General features: G+C 45.0%; 1 protein-coding gene and 1 non-coding gene across 5 annotated transcripts in view; one reads left to right on the forward strand and one right to left on the reverse strand.

Annotated features, from left to right (window-relative positions):
• Window positions 1-18,094, reverse strand: part of RETREG3 (reticulophagy regulator family member 3) — a 40,063-nt gene that overhangs the window by 3,128 nt on the left and 18,841 nt on the right. For all 4 annotated transcript variants that reach the window (XM_074388740.1, XM_003942755.4, XM_074388741.1 and 1 more), the window contains 7 exons: window positions 11,370-11,476; window positions 7,607-7,637; window positions 6,558-6,684; window positions 5,842-5,926; window positions 4,899-5,036; window positions 2,316-2,398; window positions 333-465 (listed from right to left, as the gene is read on the reverse strand). In XM_074388740.1, coding sequence (XP_074244841.1) covers window positions 333-465; window positions 2,316-2,398; window positions 4,899-5,036; window positions 5,842-5,926; window positions 6,558-6,684; window positions 7,607-7,637; window positions 11,370-11,476 — 704 coding nt within the window. The remainder of the gene's footprint in view (window positions 1-332; window positions 466-2,315; window positions 2,399-4,898; window positions 5,037-5,841; window positions 5,927-6,557; window positions 6,685-7,606; window positions 7,638-11,369; window positions 11,477-18,094) is intronic.
• LOC120366955 (U6 spliceosomal RNA) lies at window positions 1,425-1,531 on the forward strand. The gene has a single exon (XR_005581466.1). It is a non-coding gene; the product is annotated as a U6 spliceosomal RNA (small nuclear RNA).

Here is an 18,094-nt window from a genome sequence, read left to right on the forward strand (position 1 = left end):
TCCCACCCTGGCTTTCTCAGGGAGAAATAAACCCATGAGACTAGTTTCACTTTCCCCTTCACTTATAGATGGCTGTGATCTCTACCGGCCACACAATTCCCCCTCTCTTCCTCTATGTCCCCTGTGAGGCTAGAGCCTGAGGCTACTAAAGAACTAAAGGCTTCCAGAAGGGCAGCACTGCCATCCTGGCTGTCATCACAGCCCTCAGGCTGTTCTGCCGCCTGATCCACAGCACAGAAAACAGGAGAGGAGGGGCCACCAGTATCTCCTCTGTTCAGGGAAGCTAAGAGGCAACAGAGCCATTATCAACTGAGGTCAAAGGCTCCCCTCACCTTCAGAGCCTTCTGTTAGAGGTGTCTGGCCTCTTGAAAGATTGAATGTACCATTGTCTGTACAGGAGACTTCGGCGTCTGAGTGCTCAGAGTCTGTAATGGCCAATTCCCTGGCAACAGTAGAATCATCCAGCTTAGGAAAAGAAAAGACCAACAAACCTGAGATAATGCCATCAGGAACCAGGTGTAGTCCCCACGTACAGCTTTACTCATCAGCTAGCATTAAAGGTTATCCAAAGGCCATCAAGGTAACCAGGGATAGATGGCAACTTCAGTCAAAATCTTCACCCCTTTTAGGCTGCTCTCCCAAAGAAAACATTCATTCATAACTTCTTTTTTTTTTTTGAGATGGAGTTTCGCTTTTGTTACCCAGGCTGGAGTGCAATGGCGCGATCTCGGCTCACCACAAGCTCCGCCTCCTGGGTTTAGGCAATTCTCCTGCCTCAGCCTCCTGAGTAGCTGGGATTATAGGCACGCGCCACCATGTCCAGCTAATTTTTTGTATTTTTAGTAGAGACAGGGTTTCACCATGTTGACCGGGATGGTCTCGATCTCTCGACCTCGTGATCCACCCGCCTCAGCCTCCCAAAGTGCTGGGATTACAGGCTTGAGCCACCGCGCCCGGCTTTTTTTTTTTTTTTTTGAGACGGAGTTTTGCTCTTGTTACCCAGGCTGGAGTGCAATGGCGCGATCTCGGCTCACCGCAACCTCCGCCTCCTGGGTTCAGGCAATTCTCCTGCCTCAGCCTTCTGAGTAGCTGGAATTATAGGCACGCGCCACCATGTCCAGCTAATTTTTTGTATTTTTAGTAGAGACGGGGTTTCACCATGTTGACCAGGTTGGTCTCGATCTCTCGACCTTGTGATCCACCCGCCTCGGCCTCCCAAAGTGCTGGGATTACAGGCTTGAGCCACCGCGCCCGGCTCATTCATAACTTCTTAAGCACAGGGGAAAAAAACAGTCTTGGGGGAAGTCTATTACCCACTTATTTTAGGCAAAAAATTGATCCAGAGATAACTTTTCAAAGTGGTTAGGAGGATACACACACTGCACAGACCTAAGGGTGAACTGGGCTGTTTAAAAGATGATCATGTGCTTGCTTTGGCAGCACATATACTAAAATTGGAACAATACAGAGAAGATTAGCATGGCCCCTGCACAAGGATGACACGCAAATTCGTGAAGCGTTCCATATTTTTGCACACCAATGTTCATTGCAGCACTGTTTACAATAGCAAAGACCTGGAACCAACCCAAATGCCCACCGATGATAGACTGGGCAGGGAAAATGTGGCACATATACACCATGGAATATCATGCAGCCATCAAAAATGATGAGTTCGTGTCCTTTGTAGGGACATGGATGACCCTGGAAACCATCATTCTCAGCAAACTGACAAAAGAGCAGAAAATCAAACACCGCATGTTCTCACTCACAGGTGGTTGTTGAACAATGAGAACACATGGACACGGAGGGGAGCACTACACACTGGGATCTGTTGGGGGGAAATAGGGGAGGGACAGTGGGCGGTGGGGAGTTGGGGAGAGACAGCATGGGGAGAAATGCCAGATATAGGTGAAGGGGAGGAATGCAGCAAATCACACTGCCACGTGTGTACCTATGCAACTATATTGCATGTTCTTCAAAAGTACCCCAAAACCTAAAATGCAATTAAAAAAAAAAATGATGATCATACCAGCTCCAGAAGTTCCTCCATAATGGTAGGGTAAAAAGAGACATGGAAGAGTGTGTGCTGGGCATCAGGCTCTAACTGAGATCTAGGTTGACTAGAGGAATGATATAATTAAAAAAAAAAAAATTGAGATCTAGGAACAAAGTCTACTTCTCTCCTTGTTACTGGTCTTGGAAACAAGGGGAGTCTAGGGTTTCAAACCTGGTTATGGCCTAAATGTGAGCTGTCAGATAGTTAAAAGGGAGCTAAAGAAAACTGGACAGTGAAGCAGCTCCCACACTGAAGATACCTGAGGACAGAAGGCAGCAAGCTCCTCTTCGCTGTCACTGTGGTTGTCCATGGCTCGTTCTGGGTGTAGAGCTCTGCGGCGTACTGTGTGGGAAGAACACAAAGTCTTGTTACCTTCCCACCAGCGTAAAAAACCCATTGGACTTTAAAGGCATAAAATCAGAACAAAAAACAAAGAGCCTCTCTGAATTTGGTTCTAAGCCTACATAATATACCAGAAGGCTGAGCTGCTAAGCCTAAATGGCAAGGTGAGCTGGTAACACAGGAGAAAATATCTCAGCTTCCAACATTCTTCTCTCCACCACACCCTACACTTTTTTTTTTTTTTTTTTTTTTTTGAGATGGAGTTTTGTCCTTGTTACTCAGGCTGGAGTGCAATGGCATGATCTCGGCTCACTGCAACCTTCACCTTCTGGGTTCAAATGATTCTTCTGTCTCAGCTTCCCAAGTAGCTGAGATTACAGGCACATGCCACTGTGCCCAGCTAATTTTTGTATTTTTTGTAGAGATGGGGTTTCATCATATTGGTTAGGCTGGTCTTGAACTCCTGACCTCAGGTGATCCACCCGCCTCAGCCTCCCAAAGTGCTGGGATTATAGGCATGAGCCACCACACCCAGCCTGGCCCTACACATTTCTATTTCAGTCAGATGACAAATACCAGACTTTGTCAACAACTCTCAGGATGGCTAAAGGCAGACCTGATGTCAAGGTGTTAAGTGGACACAATCAGAGAGGACAAAAGGAGATGCACACCTTGATAACATCAGACTTTTGAGGACTGATATTATTCAACTACCTGCTCCAAGGGACTTGGGCCTTGCTGACCAAGTGCAGGGCTCTTTGAAGGCCAGGCCTCCATAAAACACAAAACCTGACTAGACCACACGAGAGAGGCAAAAGTCTGTACTACCATCATTAATGTGTTGGATGGAGCTCAGGCTAGTACACTTACAACCTCTGAGGTAGCAGCTTTTAATCACCTTTGGGAAGCAGTTTTCAGTAGTGAAAAGTCCCAGGCTTAGGAGTTGAAAGGATCTACTATGGGCTGAGCACAGTGGCTCATATCTGTAATCCCAACACTTTGGGACGCCAAGGCAGGAGGATTACTTGAGCCCAGGAGTTCAAGATCAGCCTGGGCCACATAGTAAGACCCCATCTCTACAAAAAACTTAAAAATCAGCCAGATGTGGTGACATGTACCTACAGTCCGAGCTACTGAAGGGTTTGGCAGAGCTGAAGTAGAAGGATCACTTGAGCCTGGAAGGTCAAGGCGTCAGTGAGCCATGATCGTGCCACTGCACTCCAGCACTCCAGCCTGGGCAACAGAATGAGACCCCATCTCAAAAAAAAAAAAAAAAAAAAAAAAAAAAAGTGCAAATACTAGAAATTTTATCTTCACTGTTTAGCTTTTATTCAACTTGAAATTGTTTCTTTTCTTTTTTTGAGACGGAGTTTCGCTCTTGTTACCCAGGCTGAGTGCAATGGCGCGATCTCGGCTCACCGCAACCTCTGCCTCCTGGGTTCAGGCAATTCTCCTGCCTCAGCCTCCTGAGTAGCTGGGATTACAGGCACACGCCACCATGCCCAGCTGATTTTTTGTATTTTTTAATAGAGACGGGGTTTCACCATGTCGACCAGGATGGTCTCGACCTCGTGATCCACCCACCTCGGCCTCCCAAAGTGCTGGGATTACAGGCTTGAGCCACCGTGCCCGGCCCTCTTTTTTTTTTTTTTCTTTTAGACAGAGTTTCACTCGTTACCCAGGCTGGAGTGCAATGGCGCGATCTCGGCTCACCGCAACCTCCACCTCCTGGGTTCAGGCAGTTCTCCTGCCTCAGCCTCCTGAGTAGCTGGGATTACAGGCATGTGCCACCATGCCCAGCTAATTTTTAGTATTTTTAGTAGAGTTGGGGTTTCACCATGTTGACCAGGATGGTCTCGATCTCTTTTTTTTTTTTTTTTTTTTTTTTTTTAGACGGAGTTTCGCTTTTGTTACCCAGGCTGGAGTGCAATGGCGCAATCTCGGCTCACCGCAACCTCCACCTCCTGGGTTCAAGCAATTCTCCTGCCTCAGCCTCCTGAGTAGCTGGGATTACAGGCACGCGCCACCATGCCCAGCCAATTTTTTTTATTTTTTTTTTTAGTAGAGACGGGGTTTCACCATGTTGACCAGGATGGTCTCGATCTCTCGACCTTGTGATCCACCCGCCTCAGCCTCCCAAAGTGCTGGGATTACAGGCTTGAGCCACCGCGCCCGGCTGGTCTCGATCTCTTGACATCGTGATCCACCCCCCTCGGCCTCCCAAAGTGCTGGGATTACAGGCTTGAGCCACCGCGCCCGGCGAAAGAGTTGTTATCAGATTTGTTTAAAACAGGAGAGTCTAGGATTCTAAATGATAAAAACTGGCAAGCCTGCACAGGTTTCCCTAGAACAAAATATCACTTTTACCTACCAAACAATCCTCACCCCCACCGACTACCCCCCACTTCCACTTCTGAGAACCCACTCAGTATGTCAGACCTATGGGCTTCTCCTTGTCCCCAAATTGCCTAAGTGGAAGGAATGACACCATGACACTTACATTGTCTCTCTCTCTGCTTGGACATCATGTAGCCACGGACGCTGAAGTCCAGCCGCTGCAGAGCTGGCTTCAGCCGCACATATGCTCGATCCCACAGTCGGTGGTACACGGTAAGGGGCCACATCATGACAGTGACAACTGTGAGAAGGAATGGCAAACAGTGACAAATGGAGATGGGGCTGCAAAAACCATTCCCAACTGTCCTGATGCTATTGGTACTTAGGGCTTGGACACAAAGTGTGGAACAGATCTGCCCAAGTCTGCCAGTCATCTTCACCAGTCTCCCCTACACATGAGAGAGTGTTTGAGGGCAGGGACTTCTGTAGCCACCTACAGAGCCTACTGCAGGGCTGTGCACAGCACAGTATGCTGCTGACAGGCCAAGGGCAGAAACTGGCAATGGCTGTCACTGTGACATAAACGGTAACCATGCCTAAAAACTACACAACACGTCACGGGAAATTTTGACATACAAAGGCCACAGCTGTTAAGTACTCAGTTCTTACCACCCCCAACAAGCTGAGTACATGCCAACAAGAAGTAACTATTTACAAAACTATGCTCCAAGTGGGAAAAAAGTACTGTGGAATAAATAGAAACTAGTAGAGAAACCCCTAAGAGTTATGTTCTGCTGACAGGACCCTGACTCTAAAAATTCTCTCCTTCAACAGGGACAGGCAGTCCTTTATAGTTGGTAATAATACAATATATGTTAGTGGACCTTCATCAATTTCTGACTTAGTAAGAAATGAACTTTGTATGTGGAGAAACTGCTAAAGGTAAGAAGGATATTTTCTGACACTAAACAGATCATGAAATTATGAAAAGGTCATATCCTGGAGAAATGAAATATAAAAGTCCTCTTCCCAGACCTAGAGTAAGACATAGTTGGAAAGTTATGAGCAGGGTACAGTTTGTAGAGGGAGGTATATGCCATACTTACGCATCAAGTAGGACAGCAGAAGCCCAGGGATGTAGCGGCCCAAGACAGCCAGAAAGGTCAGTATCCCACAGCTCAGCAAGCAGAACTGGGGAATCAAGAAAGAGTATTAAGTTTCTGCCATATGGCAGGAGACTGGGGTGGGTGTGGAGGGTTAGAGTAGAGATATGATCAAAAGACTCTTTGTATGCTAAGCATGGACATATAACCACTGCTGCATCCAATGGTGATTCTGTTTGGGAAGAAAAGGAGCATGTCCCCTTCTATTCAAACTCCTTTTATATGGCTAGCCCCATAGGGCTGCACCTTGCTTGCTAAGAAATTGGTTTGAATAGGACTTAGCCAAAAATTCTCTCTGAAAGCAAGTGCTGGTGGTGGGATTTTTAACTCAACAGAAACACACACACAAAACCCAAAAACACAATAACCTACCACATATTTAATATGACAAAGAATGCACACAAGAAAGCTTTCTTTCCCATCTTGGGGTAAGAAAATGGCCTCATCTAAGCGGCAAGCACATCAAATGAGCAGTCGCTAAGCTCTTGTCTTAGTCCTAATGGCTGGTCAGAAGGACCTTCCTACAACTTCCTTCTGTCTCTATAAACATCATAGTCTTTACTTTCCTGAATGAAAAGAAGTAGTAAAGGAGCTGTTTCAGTTTGGCATGAACTGAACTGAGAGGCCAGAGATGAAAGTGAAAAAAAGAAGAGTCTTACCTTGCCTGGGTTTTGCTTTTTGAAAAGCAAAACATTCCTTATGAAAATGGTCCCACTAACCCAGACTTCAGCTACATGGTGACAGAGCTCGGGCACGCTGAGCAACCGAGGGTGCACAAAGCCCCAGCTATGGGAGAGAGAAGGGGGAGCTGTGAAAGGAGGGTGTTGAGGGTCCCCCCATCTTGCTGTGCAGGTAGCCAGTGCCTCCGGGTTTAAAGGGGGTTTGGGGAGTGACTAGGCCCAGGTGCTATGGAGGTGAAGCATGACTTTCTTCTTGGCTCACCAGGTTAAAACCTGAATTTAGGTTTGAGGACAAACTTGTTCTGACAACTCCACCCTATGAGCAAGCAGCCCAATCCACGTGTGTAAACCTGCCCCCAGCTCCAAGGCCCTTTGTGCTTAGAAACCTTTTCTTCTTGCACTCAGACCACTGCGATTCCCTGTGATTGGAATCCAGGGGTAAAAGTAAGCACAGTCTGACTGACACCACTGCTGTTAAGGGGGAGGAAATGGTGGATGTGCCCCTCAGAGAGAAAATAAATAAAGCAAAACCAAAATAAACCATAGCAGAGAAAATTCCTTGGATCAAACATATGGAGTGGATGAACTGAGGAATGAAAGCAGGAGCTGTAAGACACAAGAGGAATCTTTGGCTTGCTGATGCCAGGAACCAATGTGTTTTCTGACCAGGAACTTCAAATAGCCAGAGGTCACAGAAAACACTAAATGACCTGGTATAAAAGCCAGGAGACAAATGAAGTTAGCTGCCTTTAAGTTTTCTTACTAAGACTGAATGAGGCAGCTGATTCCCTGGCATGTCAGGTTATGGGGCACTGAAATGCTTCTTTTTCAGAAACTTCTCTTGTAAAGACAGGCCATTTCAATATGTTGCTGCCTGAACTTCAGGATGTGCTAAAATGATCATTTGGAACAGACTAGGTTCTCAGTTTACACTGTGTGTCCAGAACATGGGGTTAACAACATGTAACCAGAATATTACAAGAGAATGAATCAGAGCAACAAAAAGGGATTTAATTAGTGTTCCATACCTCTCATTGTCTAATGCGTCGGGTCTTGGCACTACAATATTAAAACAAACACCAGCATTAGTTGGTAGGGAAAACTACACATGAAAATGTTAGGCTGTTGGTCTGACAGCTCAAGTTTTAATAGGTTGGGGAAAAGAAAACAGTAATAGGCAATAAAAAAGGAGACACCGTGTTATACTGCCAGAGTTAGGGAGCTGCAGACAAGGGAATAATCACGCCTACTCATTTTTTGAGAGGAAGGAAGGAAGGTCCAAATGGATTATTTGAGCCCCCTTTTAATGACTTGAGCTGAAAGCCAAGGTGTGTAAGAAAAATGGCCCATCCCTTAAGTGTGTCTGGGATGCCCATATACATCAATCTGTGCCATACTATCTATACAAGGTACATTGTAACAACTCCAACCTTAGAAATCTACCCTTTTTTTCTTTTTTCTTTTTCTTTTTTTGAGACAGTATCTTGCTCTGTAGCCCAGGCTGGAGTGCAGTGGCATTATCTTGGCTCACTGCAACTTCCGCCTCCCAAGTGCAAGTGATTCTCCTGCCTCAGCCTCCTGAGTAGCTGGGACTACAGGCATGAACAACCACACCTGGCTAATTTCTGTATTTTTGGTAGAGATGGGGTTTCACCATGTTGGCCAGGCTGGTCTCGAACTCCTCCATCTTCCATAGTGCTGGGATTATAGGCATGAGCCACTGCACCCAGCCAAAAATCTGCCTATTCTCTATTCTATCTATCTATCTATCTATCTATCTATCTATCTATCTATCTATCTATCTATCTATGTATCTATTTTCCTTCCTACGTATTTGAGGCAGAGTATCTACCTACCTACTTACCTATTTGAAACACAGTATCTATCTATCTATCTATCTATCTATCTATCTATCTATCTATCTGAGTCAGAGTCTCGCTCTGCCGCCCAGGCTGGAGTGCAGCAGCATGATTTTGGCTCACATGCAACTTCCGCCTCCAGGGTTCAAGCGATTCTCCTGCCTCGGCCTCCTGAGTAGCTGGGATTATAGGCACCCACCACCATGCTGGCTAATTTTTGTGTTTTTGGGGGAGATGGGTTTTCACCATGTTGGCCAGCCTGGTTTCAAACTCCTGACCTCAGGTGATCCACCTATCTGGGCCTCCCAAAGTGCTGGGATTATAGGTGTGAGCCATCACACCCCATCTGCTTGTTCTGTTTAAAAAAGAGACCCAGAGCTGGGTGTAGTGATGCTCACTTATAGCTCTACCTCCTTGAGGGGCTGAGGCAGGAGGATCACTTAAGCTCAGGAGTTCAAGTCCAGCCTGGGAAACATAGTGAGACCCTGTCTGTAATAAAAAAAAAAAAAAAAAGAAGATAGGGAGACCCATGATCTACCTGAATGAGTAAGTCTTTTGATATTCACCAACCATAAGATAGGCAGATGAACTACACGATTCCTTGAAGTCTCCATAAAATATGACTGGCATGTATTTAAAACGTGTATAGTCTGGTTTGAATATCTTGCCAACACTTCAAAATTAACACGTCTAAAACCTACATCAGTTTTCCTCACTCTCACCCCTTCAAACCAGCTCTCCTATCTGCCTTTGCCTATTATCTGCTAACTGTAATGCCATCTGCCACTCTCTTAGCTTTAACCCCATCTATTTTGGCTTTTTTTTTACATATATAATAATTATTATTTTTTGAGAGAGGGTCTCGCCCTGTTGTCTAGGCTGGAGTATATTGGTGTGATCATGGCTCACTGTAGCCTAAATCTCCAGGGCTCAAGGGATCATCCCACCTCAGCCTTCCAAGTAGCTAAGGTTCACGGGCATGCACCACCAAGTCTGGCTAATTTTTTATTTTTTTGGTAGAGACAGGGTTTTGCCAGGTTGCCCAGGCTGGTCTCAACTCCTGGGCTCAAACAATCCTCCTGCCTGGGCCTCCCAAAGTGCTCAGATCACAGACATGATCCACCGCACCTGGCCCCAAATGTTTATGTCTTGCTGTATCTTGCTTCTTCACAGCTTTCCAAGCCATCCATTATTTGTACTCACTGAGGCCTCTCTACTTCTCACAAAGACACTGGCACAGTCTCCTAACAGGTCTTCCTCTTCCACTTTTTCTCCTTCCATGTAGTCCCAAAAATGCTACTAAATTAATTGTTACTATGGGCTGGGCACAGTGGCTCATGCCTATAATCCCAGCACTTTGGGAGGCCAAGGCAGGCAGATCACTTGAGGTCAGGGCTTCAAGGCCAGCCTAGGCAACATGGCGAAGCCCTATTTCTACTAAAAATATCAAAAAAAATTAGCCGGGCTTAGTGGCGCACGCCTGTAGTCCTAGCTACTCAGAAGACTGAGGTGGGAGAATCATTTGAACCTGGGAAGCGGAGGCTGCAGCAAGCCAAGATCGTGCCACTGCACTCCATCCTGGGCAACAGAGCGAGACTGTCTCAAAACAAACAAAAAAATTTTTTTTCATTAGCTGGGTGTTGGGTGTGCACCTATAGTGCCAGCTAACTGGGAGACTGAGGTGGGAGGATCACCTGAGTCCAGGGGTTTGAGGCTGTAGTGAGGTATGATCACGCCACTGCACTCCAAAGCCTGGACAACACAGTGAGACCTATTCTGTTAAAAAATAAAAATAAAAATAATCAGCCAGGTGCAATGGCTCACACCTGCAATCCAGCACTTTGTGAGGCTAAGGTAAATGGATCACTGGAGTCCAGCCTGGACAACACGGCAAAACCCCGTCTATACAAAAAATACAAAGATTAGCCAGGTACAGTGGCAACTGCCTATAGTCCCAGCTACTCAGATGGGTAAGGTGGGAGAATTGCTTGAGCCTGGTAGGTTGAGGCTGCAGTGAGCTATGATTGCATCACTACACTCCAGCCTGGGTGACAGAGCATGACTCTGTCTCAAAAAAAAAAAAAAAAAAAAAAAAAGAAGCAGCCGGGCATGGTGGCTCATGCCTGTAATCCAAGCACTTTGGAGGTCAAGGCAGGCGGCTCACCTGAGGTCAGGAGTTCAAGACCAGCCTGACCAATATGGTGAAACCCCATCTTTTAAAAAAAAAAAAAAAAAAGAAAAGGAAAGAAAGAAACAAAGAAACAAAAAACCTAATCCCAACATACTTGCAGTTTTATTTCCTAGCCCTCCCTTTAATGAACCTTCACCCAGGCCAAATGATCAATTCTCTGATGTCATGAAATGCTTTGCAACTTCTGGTTCCTCAGACTAATTAAATCATTGGCTTCTCTAGAAATAGACTTTTTTCCTCAACCTGTTCAAATCTTTTGCTTTGTTCTACTCTCGAGGTAGAGACAAAATATACGACAAATATACCAATCATATACTGCATTGTGACATCTGTGGTACTGGTCTATAACTGTCACTTAATTTTTCATTTGTTTATGTATGTATTAGCTTTTTAAAAAGACATCACATGTCATGGTACTTTGTATAAGTCACAATTGCCTAGCCTAGTGTTTTGCAAATGAGCAATTTAAAACAAATTCCTGAGAAGTAAATTGGTACTGGCTCAATAAAGTTGCACTGTCCAATAATGATAATTACTATTTTTAATTTGAAAACTACTTATTCCTCAGGCTGTTTTGGGAAAAATATTTCAGGTGGTGGATATAGACTTTCTGTGCTTAGTAACAATGGGAAAGGCAGAACCCAGCTTCATATACCTCCTCATAAACCCCTAATACTAAAGGTACAAATTATAGTCAAGGCCATCTTCAGCTCACATTGTTCTAAATGCTACCAAACTCACCTTTTATTTCAGGCCAGATTTTGTTCTTCCACTGATCAATACACACAATGATCATCAAGCCAAATGCAAGTAAAAACACAAGACGAAGGGATGTCAGGGCAAAGAACCTACAGAGAAAGAAAAACAGAAGAAAGATCATTTATCTAGTTAAGCTAATTTGAGAAAAGACCAAATGTATACCACGGGCTCTGTGGTAAACAGACCTGAGGTCTAGCTTTTTTTGTTCTGACACTTAACTAGTTATACACCTTGGGTAAATCATGTAAACCTTCTGGGCCTTAACTACCTTACCTATGGGGGCAAAGAGAATAATTTGCTGCTGTAAAGGCAGAGGACTAAATTACATAATCTCTTAAAGCTCCTTCAGCTTTCCAGTCTGTACCTCTATTAATTTCAGGGAGAAATTTATCCTTGATAACAAGTTGTTATAATGAAAGCAAACATCTTTCTGTCAAATCAGACCCTAGTGTAGGGCAACAAACTGATAGAGATGCAATCAAGAGCATTTAATTCAATCACATATCTTTTTTACAGATAAAGGAACAGAGCATGAAAAAGTATTTGATTAAGGTCACACAGAAAGTTGGCATGAAAGCTACATCTAAAAGCAAGTTCTGGCCAGGTGTGGTGGCTCAAGCCTGTAATCCCAGCACTTTGGGAGGCCCAGACAGGTAGATTACCTGAGGTAAGGAGTTCAAGACCAGCTTGGCCAACACAGTGAAACTCAGTCTCTACTAAAAATACAAAAATTAGCTGGGCATGGTGGTGCACACCTGTAATCTCAACTACCTGGGAGGCTAAGAATGAGAATTGCTTGAACTCAGGAGGCGGAGGTTGCAATGACCCAAGATCACGCCACTGCACTCCTGTCTGGGCAACAGAGCGAGACTCTGTCTCAATAAATAAATAAATAAATAAAGCAAGTTCTCCAGAATTAACACGAATGCTTCTCAAACTTCCAAAAAATAAAAAAAAGGAAACTCTTGACTGATTTTGTGAGGCCAGCATTATTCTGATACCAAAGCTAAGTACATGATAAAACTGTAGACCAATATTCTTTATGAATATAGATGTAAAAATCTTCAATAAAATACTAGCAAGTTAAATTCAGCAGCATTATACACCAAGACCAAATGAGATTTATCACAAGACTGCAAGGGCAGTTTAACATAAAAAACAATCAATAAGGCATCGCATCAATAAGATAAAGGAAAAGCTAGTTCTGATTGAAGGAATCAACCATAAAAAATTTTTGGGGCCGGGCGCGGTGGCTCACGCCTGTAATCCCAGCACTTTGGGAGGCCGAGGCGGGTGGATCACGAGGTCAAGAGATCGAGACCACCCTGGTCAACATGGTGAAACCCCGTCTCTACTAAAAATACAAAAAGTAGCTGGGCATGGTGGCGCGTGCCTGTAATCCCAGCTACTCAGGAGGCTGAGGCAGGAGAATTGCCTGAACCCAGGAGGCGGAGGTTGCGGTGAGCCGAGATCACGCCATTGCACTCCAGCCTGGGTAACAAGAGCGAAACTCTGTCTCAAAACAAAAAAAAAAAAAAAAAAAAAGAGAGAGACAGAGTTTCGCTCTTGTTACCCAGGCTGGAGGGCAATGGCGTGATCTCGGCTCACCGCAACCTCCGCCTCCTGGGTTCAGGCAATTCTCCTGCCTCAGCCTCCTGAGTAGCTGGGATTACAGGCACGCGCCACCATGCCCAGCTACTTTTTGTATTTTTAGTAGAGACGGGGTTTCACCATGTTGACCAGGGTGGTCTCGATCTCTTGACCTCGTGATCCACCCGCCTCGGCCTCCCAAAGTGCTGGGATTACAGGCGTGAGCCACCGCGCCCGGCTGAAACTCTGTCTCAAAAAAAAAAAAAAAAAAAAAAAAAGAAAAAATTTTTGGACAATCTGGGAAATATGACATTGAGATATTTAATGATACTAAGGAATTTTTTTCTTTTAGGTGTGATATTAAGGTAGTTATGATTTTTTTCTGAGATCCATTTTGGTTTAATATTAAATGAGGAAATGCAGAAACACAGATTAGTACAGATAGCATAAATGCTATACTCTGGGTCTTCATTTTTTCCTTTTTCCCCCTAATTAACATGCGATGTGAACATGAACTGTGGAGTCCTGACCAGGTGCAGTGGCTCATGCCTGTAATCCCAGCACTTTGGGAGGCTGAGGTGGGCAGACTGCTTGAGCTCAGGAGTTTACGACCAGCCTGGGTTACATGGCAAAACACCATCTCTACAAATAAATACAAAAAATGAGCTCGGTATGGTGGTGCACTTGTGGTCCCAATTACTTGGGGGGCTAAGGCATGAGAATCACTAGCCTGGGAGGGGAAGTTGTAGTGAGCGGAGATCCCACCACTGCACACCAGCCTAGGTAACAGAGTGAGATTCCTGTCTCCAAAAAAAAAAAAAAACACACTGGAGCCCATATGAAAATCATGTATATAGTAGAACAGAATATAAATTGTTAGCATTTCATAGTATTCTAAAAAGGCTGGGCACGGTAGCTGAACCCTGTAATTCCAGAACTTTGGCAGGCCAAGGTGGGCAGATCACCTGAGGTCAGGAGTTCAAGAACAGCCTGGACAACATGACGAAAATCCTTCTCTACTAAATATACAAAAATTGGCATGGTGTAGTGGTGTGTGCCTGTACTCCCAGCTACTTGGGAGGCTGAAGCAGGAGAATACCTTGAACCCAGGAGGCAGATGTTGCAGTGAGCCACACCACTGCATTCCAAGCTGGGAGACAGACCAAGACTCTGTTTCCAAAAAAAAAAAATTTTATCTGGCTGTACATATGAATATACATGCATACACAAGGGATTGGCAGAGGAACTTTACGTTTTGCCTCTAGCTATTTTTGTACCTTTTTTTATTTTTTTTGAGAGAGAGTTTTGCTCTGTTGCCCAGGCTGGATTGCAGTGGCATGATTTTGGCTCACTGCAACCTCTGCCTCCTGGGTTCAAGTGATTCTTCTACCTCAGCCTCCCAAGTAGCTGGGACTATAGGTGTGTGCCACCGTGCCCAGCTAATTTTTGTATTTATATTACAAACGGCTTTCATCATATTGGCCAGACTGGGCTCAAACTCCTAACCTTGTGAGATCTGCCTACTTCGGCCTCCCAAAGTGCTGGGATTACAGGTGTGAGCCACTGTGCCCATCCTTTTTTTTTTTTTTTTTTTTAAGAAGAAGTCTTGTCTCGTTCTTGTGACCCAGGCTGAAGTGCAGTAGCACAATCTCGGCTCATTGCAACCCCTGCCTCTTGGGTTCAAGCGATTCTCCTGCCTCAGCCTCCCAAGTAGCTGGGATTATAGGCATATGTCACCATGCCCAGCTAATTTTCTTAAAATTTTAAGTAGAGATGGGTTTTCACCATGTTGGCCAGGCTGGTCTTGAACTCCTAACCTCAGGTGATCCACCTGCCTTGGCCTCCCAAAGTGCTGGGATTACAGGTATGAGCCACTGCGCCTAGCCCTGTACTTTTTTATTTTCAATATACATGAATTCATGTTAGTTGTATAATATTTTTTTGTTTTGTTTGTTTTGTTTTTTTTGAGATGGAGTCTTGCTCTGTTGCCCAGGCTGGAATGCAGTGACATACTCTTGGCTCAATGCAACATCCGCCTCCTGGATTTAAGCAATTCTCCTGCCTCAGCCTCCCAAGTAGCTGGGATTACAGGTGTCTACCACCACACCCAGCTAATTTTTGTATTTTTAGTAAAGACAGGGTTTCACCATGTGGGTCAGGCTGGTCTTGAACTCCTGACCTCGTGATCTGCCTGCATCAGCCTCCCAAAGTTCTGGGATTATAGGTGTGAGCCATGGCGCCTGGTCATAATTTTTAAAAATAACTTTTTAAAATCATACAAAGAGGCCAGGTGCAGTGGTTCATCCCTGTAATCGCAGCACTTTGGGAGGCTGAGGCGGGCGGATCACAAGGTCAAGAGATTGAGACCATCCTGGCCAACATGGTGAAACCCCGTATCTGCTAAAAAAAAAACAAAATACAAAAATTAGTTGGGCATGGTGGCATGTGCCTGTAGTCCCAGCTACTTGGGAGGCTGAGGCAGGAGAATTGCCTGAACCCAGAAGGTGGAGGTTGCAGTGAGCCGAGGTTGCGCCACTGCACTTCAGCCTGGCGCCTGGCAACAGAGTGAGACTGTCTTGAAATTAAATAAATAAATAAAATCATACAAAGAATGAGGGATGGAAGGGAATAAGAACTCAGAAATCCAGTTATCAATGACAACCCTCTCTCTCTCTCTTTTTTTTTTCCAAGACAGAGTCTTGCTCTGTTTCCCAGGCTGGAGTGTAATGGCGCCATCTCGGCTCACTGCAACCTCTGCCTCCCAGTTTCAAGTGACTGATTCTCCCTGCCTCAGCCTGCTGAGTAGCTGCGATTACAGGTACCCGCCACCACACCGGCTAATTTTTGTATTTTTAGTAGAGACAGGGTTTTGCCATGTTGGCCAGGCTGGTCTCAAACTCCTGACCTCAGGTGATCCTCCTGCCTCAGCCTCTCAAAGTGCTGGGACTACAGGCATGAGCCACCTCGCCCAGCCGGCAACCCTATTTCAATTTTTCTACCCCACCACTTAAAGGATACTGTGACTATACATAAGATTAAAAATAAAAGCAGCTCAACATAAATAAGCCTCTAGGGTTGCCTCAGACCACTGATCTTCTCTCCAAAGCCAGTGCATCATCCCAACAAACAAGCAAATTTAACAAGGCCAAGGAGAAGGGCTCTAGGGTTCCTTCCTCCCTGGTGCTGCTGCTTCCCCTCTCCAGCGACAGCTCGTGGCATTGCTGTTTTCTCTAGAGTACATGAAAGGGCTCTCTAGGGAGGCATGCCAGACTGTGGGCAATCTCCCCTTCCCAGAGCACAATCACTAACACAAACAGAAACTAGGGAAGGGAAAGGGTATTAAGCTCTCCTAAGAAGGTTGGCTTTCCAGAGATGATGGCAATAAAAACAGTTTCTTGGTAATATCCCTTGTAATAAACTGGTAAACATTAAAGAAAACAAAAAAAGAATACTTTTTCTCTAAGACTTGGACTATTTTAGTAGCCTGTTACAGCCCTTACCTTCCATTCTTATAAGCTATGCTTCGACTTAATTCAACATACCTTGAGTGCCTGTTACATGCTAAGGCCTTGTGGTAAGAAGCCCAGTTACAGAAAAAAATAAGACATGAACCTTACTCTCAAGTATAATCATGTGTGTTTGTAACATGACAGGCAATAATAACAAACAAGAGGCTATCTAAGCTGTGATTTGAAAGATAAATGATAAGGAAATGGGACCAAAAGGTATGGATAAGAGAGAGAAGACATTATCAGATAGGGAGAACACCAATCTAGTAAGATACTTAAGGAACTGCAAGTAGTTTGATAAAACTGAAATATAAAAAACAAAGGGAAGGAATCAGTGTTGGGAGAGAGGCAGGAGCCAGGTCATGAAGGGCCTTTTATAACAGGGGGTAATGGGATTTCATCCTGCAGATGAAGATAAGCCAATAGTTTCATAAAGGGTATATTTTCTGGGTCACAACATTGTCCAGGCTAAAACTGTGAGCATCTTCCATAACAAGATTAATCCTTGTCCGTAAATCAATTTTAGGCCCAGATTTATCTTTTTTTGTACAAGCCACAGTAAGAACTTCAGAGGAAGAAGAGTTATTCTGTGTTGTATAAAAGAACATTTCTTGGCCAGGCGCGGTGGCTCACGCCTATAATCCCAGCACTTTGGGAAGCTGAGGCAAGCTGATCACTGAGGTCAGGAGTTCAAGACTATCCTGGCCAATATGTTGGAATTTGTCTCTACTAAAAATACAAAAATTAGCTGGGCATGGCGATGCACACCTGTAACCTTAGCTACTCAGAAGGCTGAGGCAGGAGTACTGCTTGAACCTGGGAGGTTGCAGTGAGTGGAGATCCGTGTTACTGCACTCCAGCATGGGTGACAGAGTGAGACTCGATCTCAAAAATAAAATAAAATAAATTATTCAAAAACTAGGTTCTTGGGGCCGGGCGCGGTGGCTCAAGCCTGTAATCCCAGCACTTTGGGAGGCCGAGGCGGGTGGATCACAAGGTCAAGAGATCGAGACCATCCTGGTCAACATGGTGAAACCCCGTCTCTACTAAAAATATAAAAAAGTAGCTGGGCATGGTGGCATATGCCTGTAATCCAAGCTACTCAGGAGGCTGAGGCAGGAGAATTGCCTGAACCCAGGAGGCGGAGGTTGCGGTGAGCCGAGATCGCGCCATTGCACTCCAGCCTGGGTAACAAGAGTGAAACTCCGTCTCAAAAAAAAAAAAAAAACAAACTAGGTTCTTCTGGCTGGGCGTGATGGCTCATGCCTGTAATCCCAGCACTTTGGGAGGCCGAGGCAGGCGGATCACTTGAGGTCAGGAGGTCAAGACCAGCCTGGCCAACATGGTGAAACCTCTATTAAAAAAATTTAAAAATTAGCTGGGTGTGGTGGTGGGCACCCGTAATCCCAGTTACCCAGGAGGCTGAGACAGGAGAATTGCTTGAACCCAGGAGGCAGAGGTTGTAGTGAGCCAGATTGTGCCACTGCACTCCAGCCTGGATGACAGACCCAGGTTCCATCTCAAAAAAAAAAAAGAAAAAGAAAAAATAGATTCTTCCAAACAGAAAAACTTAATAGACAGATCACCCCAAAGAACTAGAGTTGGTCC

The sequence above is a fragment of the Saimiri boliviensis genome, chromosome 17, assembly GCF_048565385.1.
Source record: "Saimiri boliviensis isolate mSaiBol1 chromosome 17, mSaiBol1.pri, whole genome shotgun sequence".
NCBI classification, from domain to species: Eukaryota; Metazoa; Chordata; class Mammalia; order Primates; family Cebidae; genus Saimiri; species Saimiri boliviensis.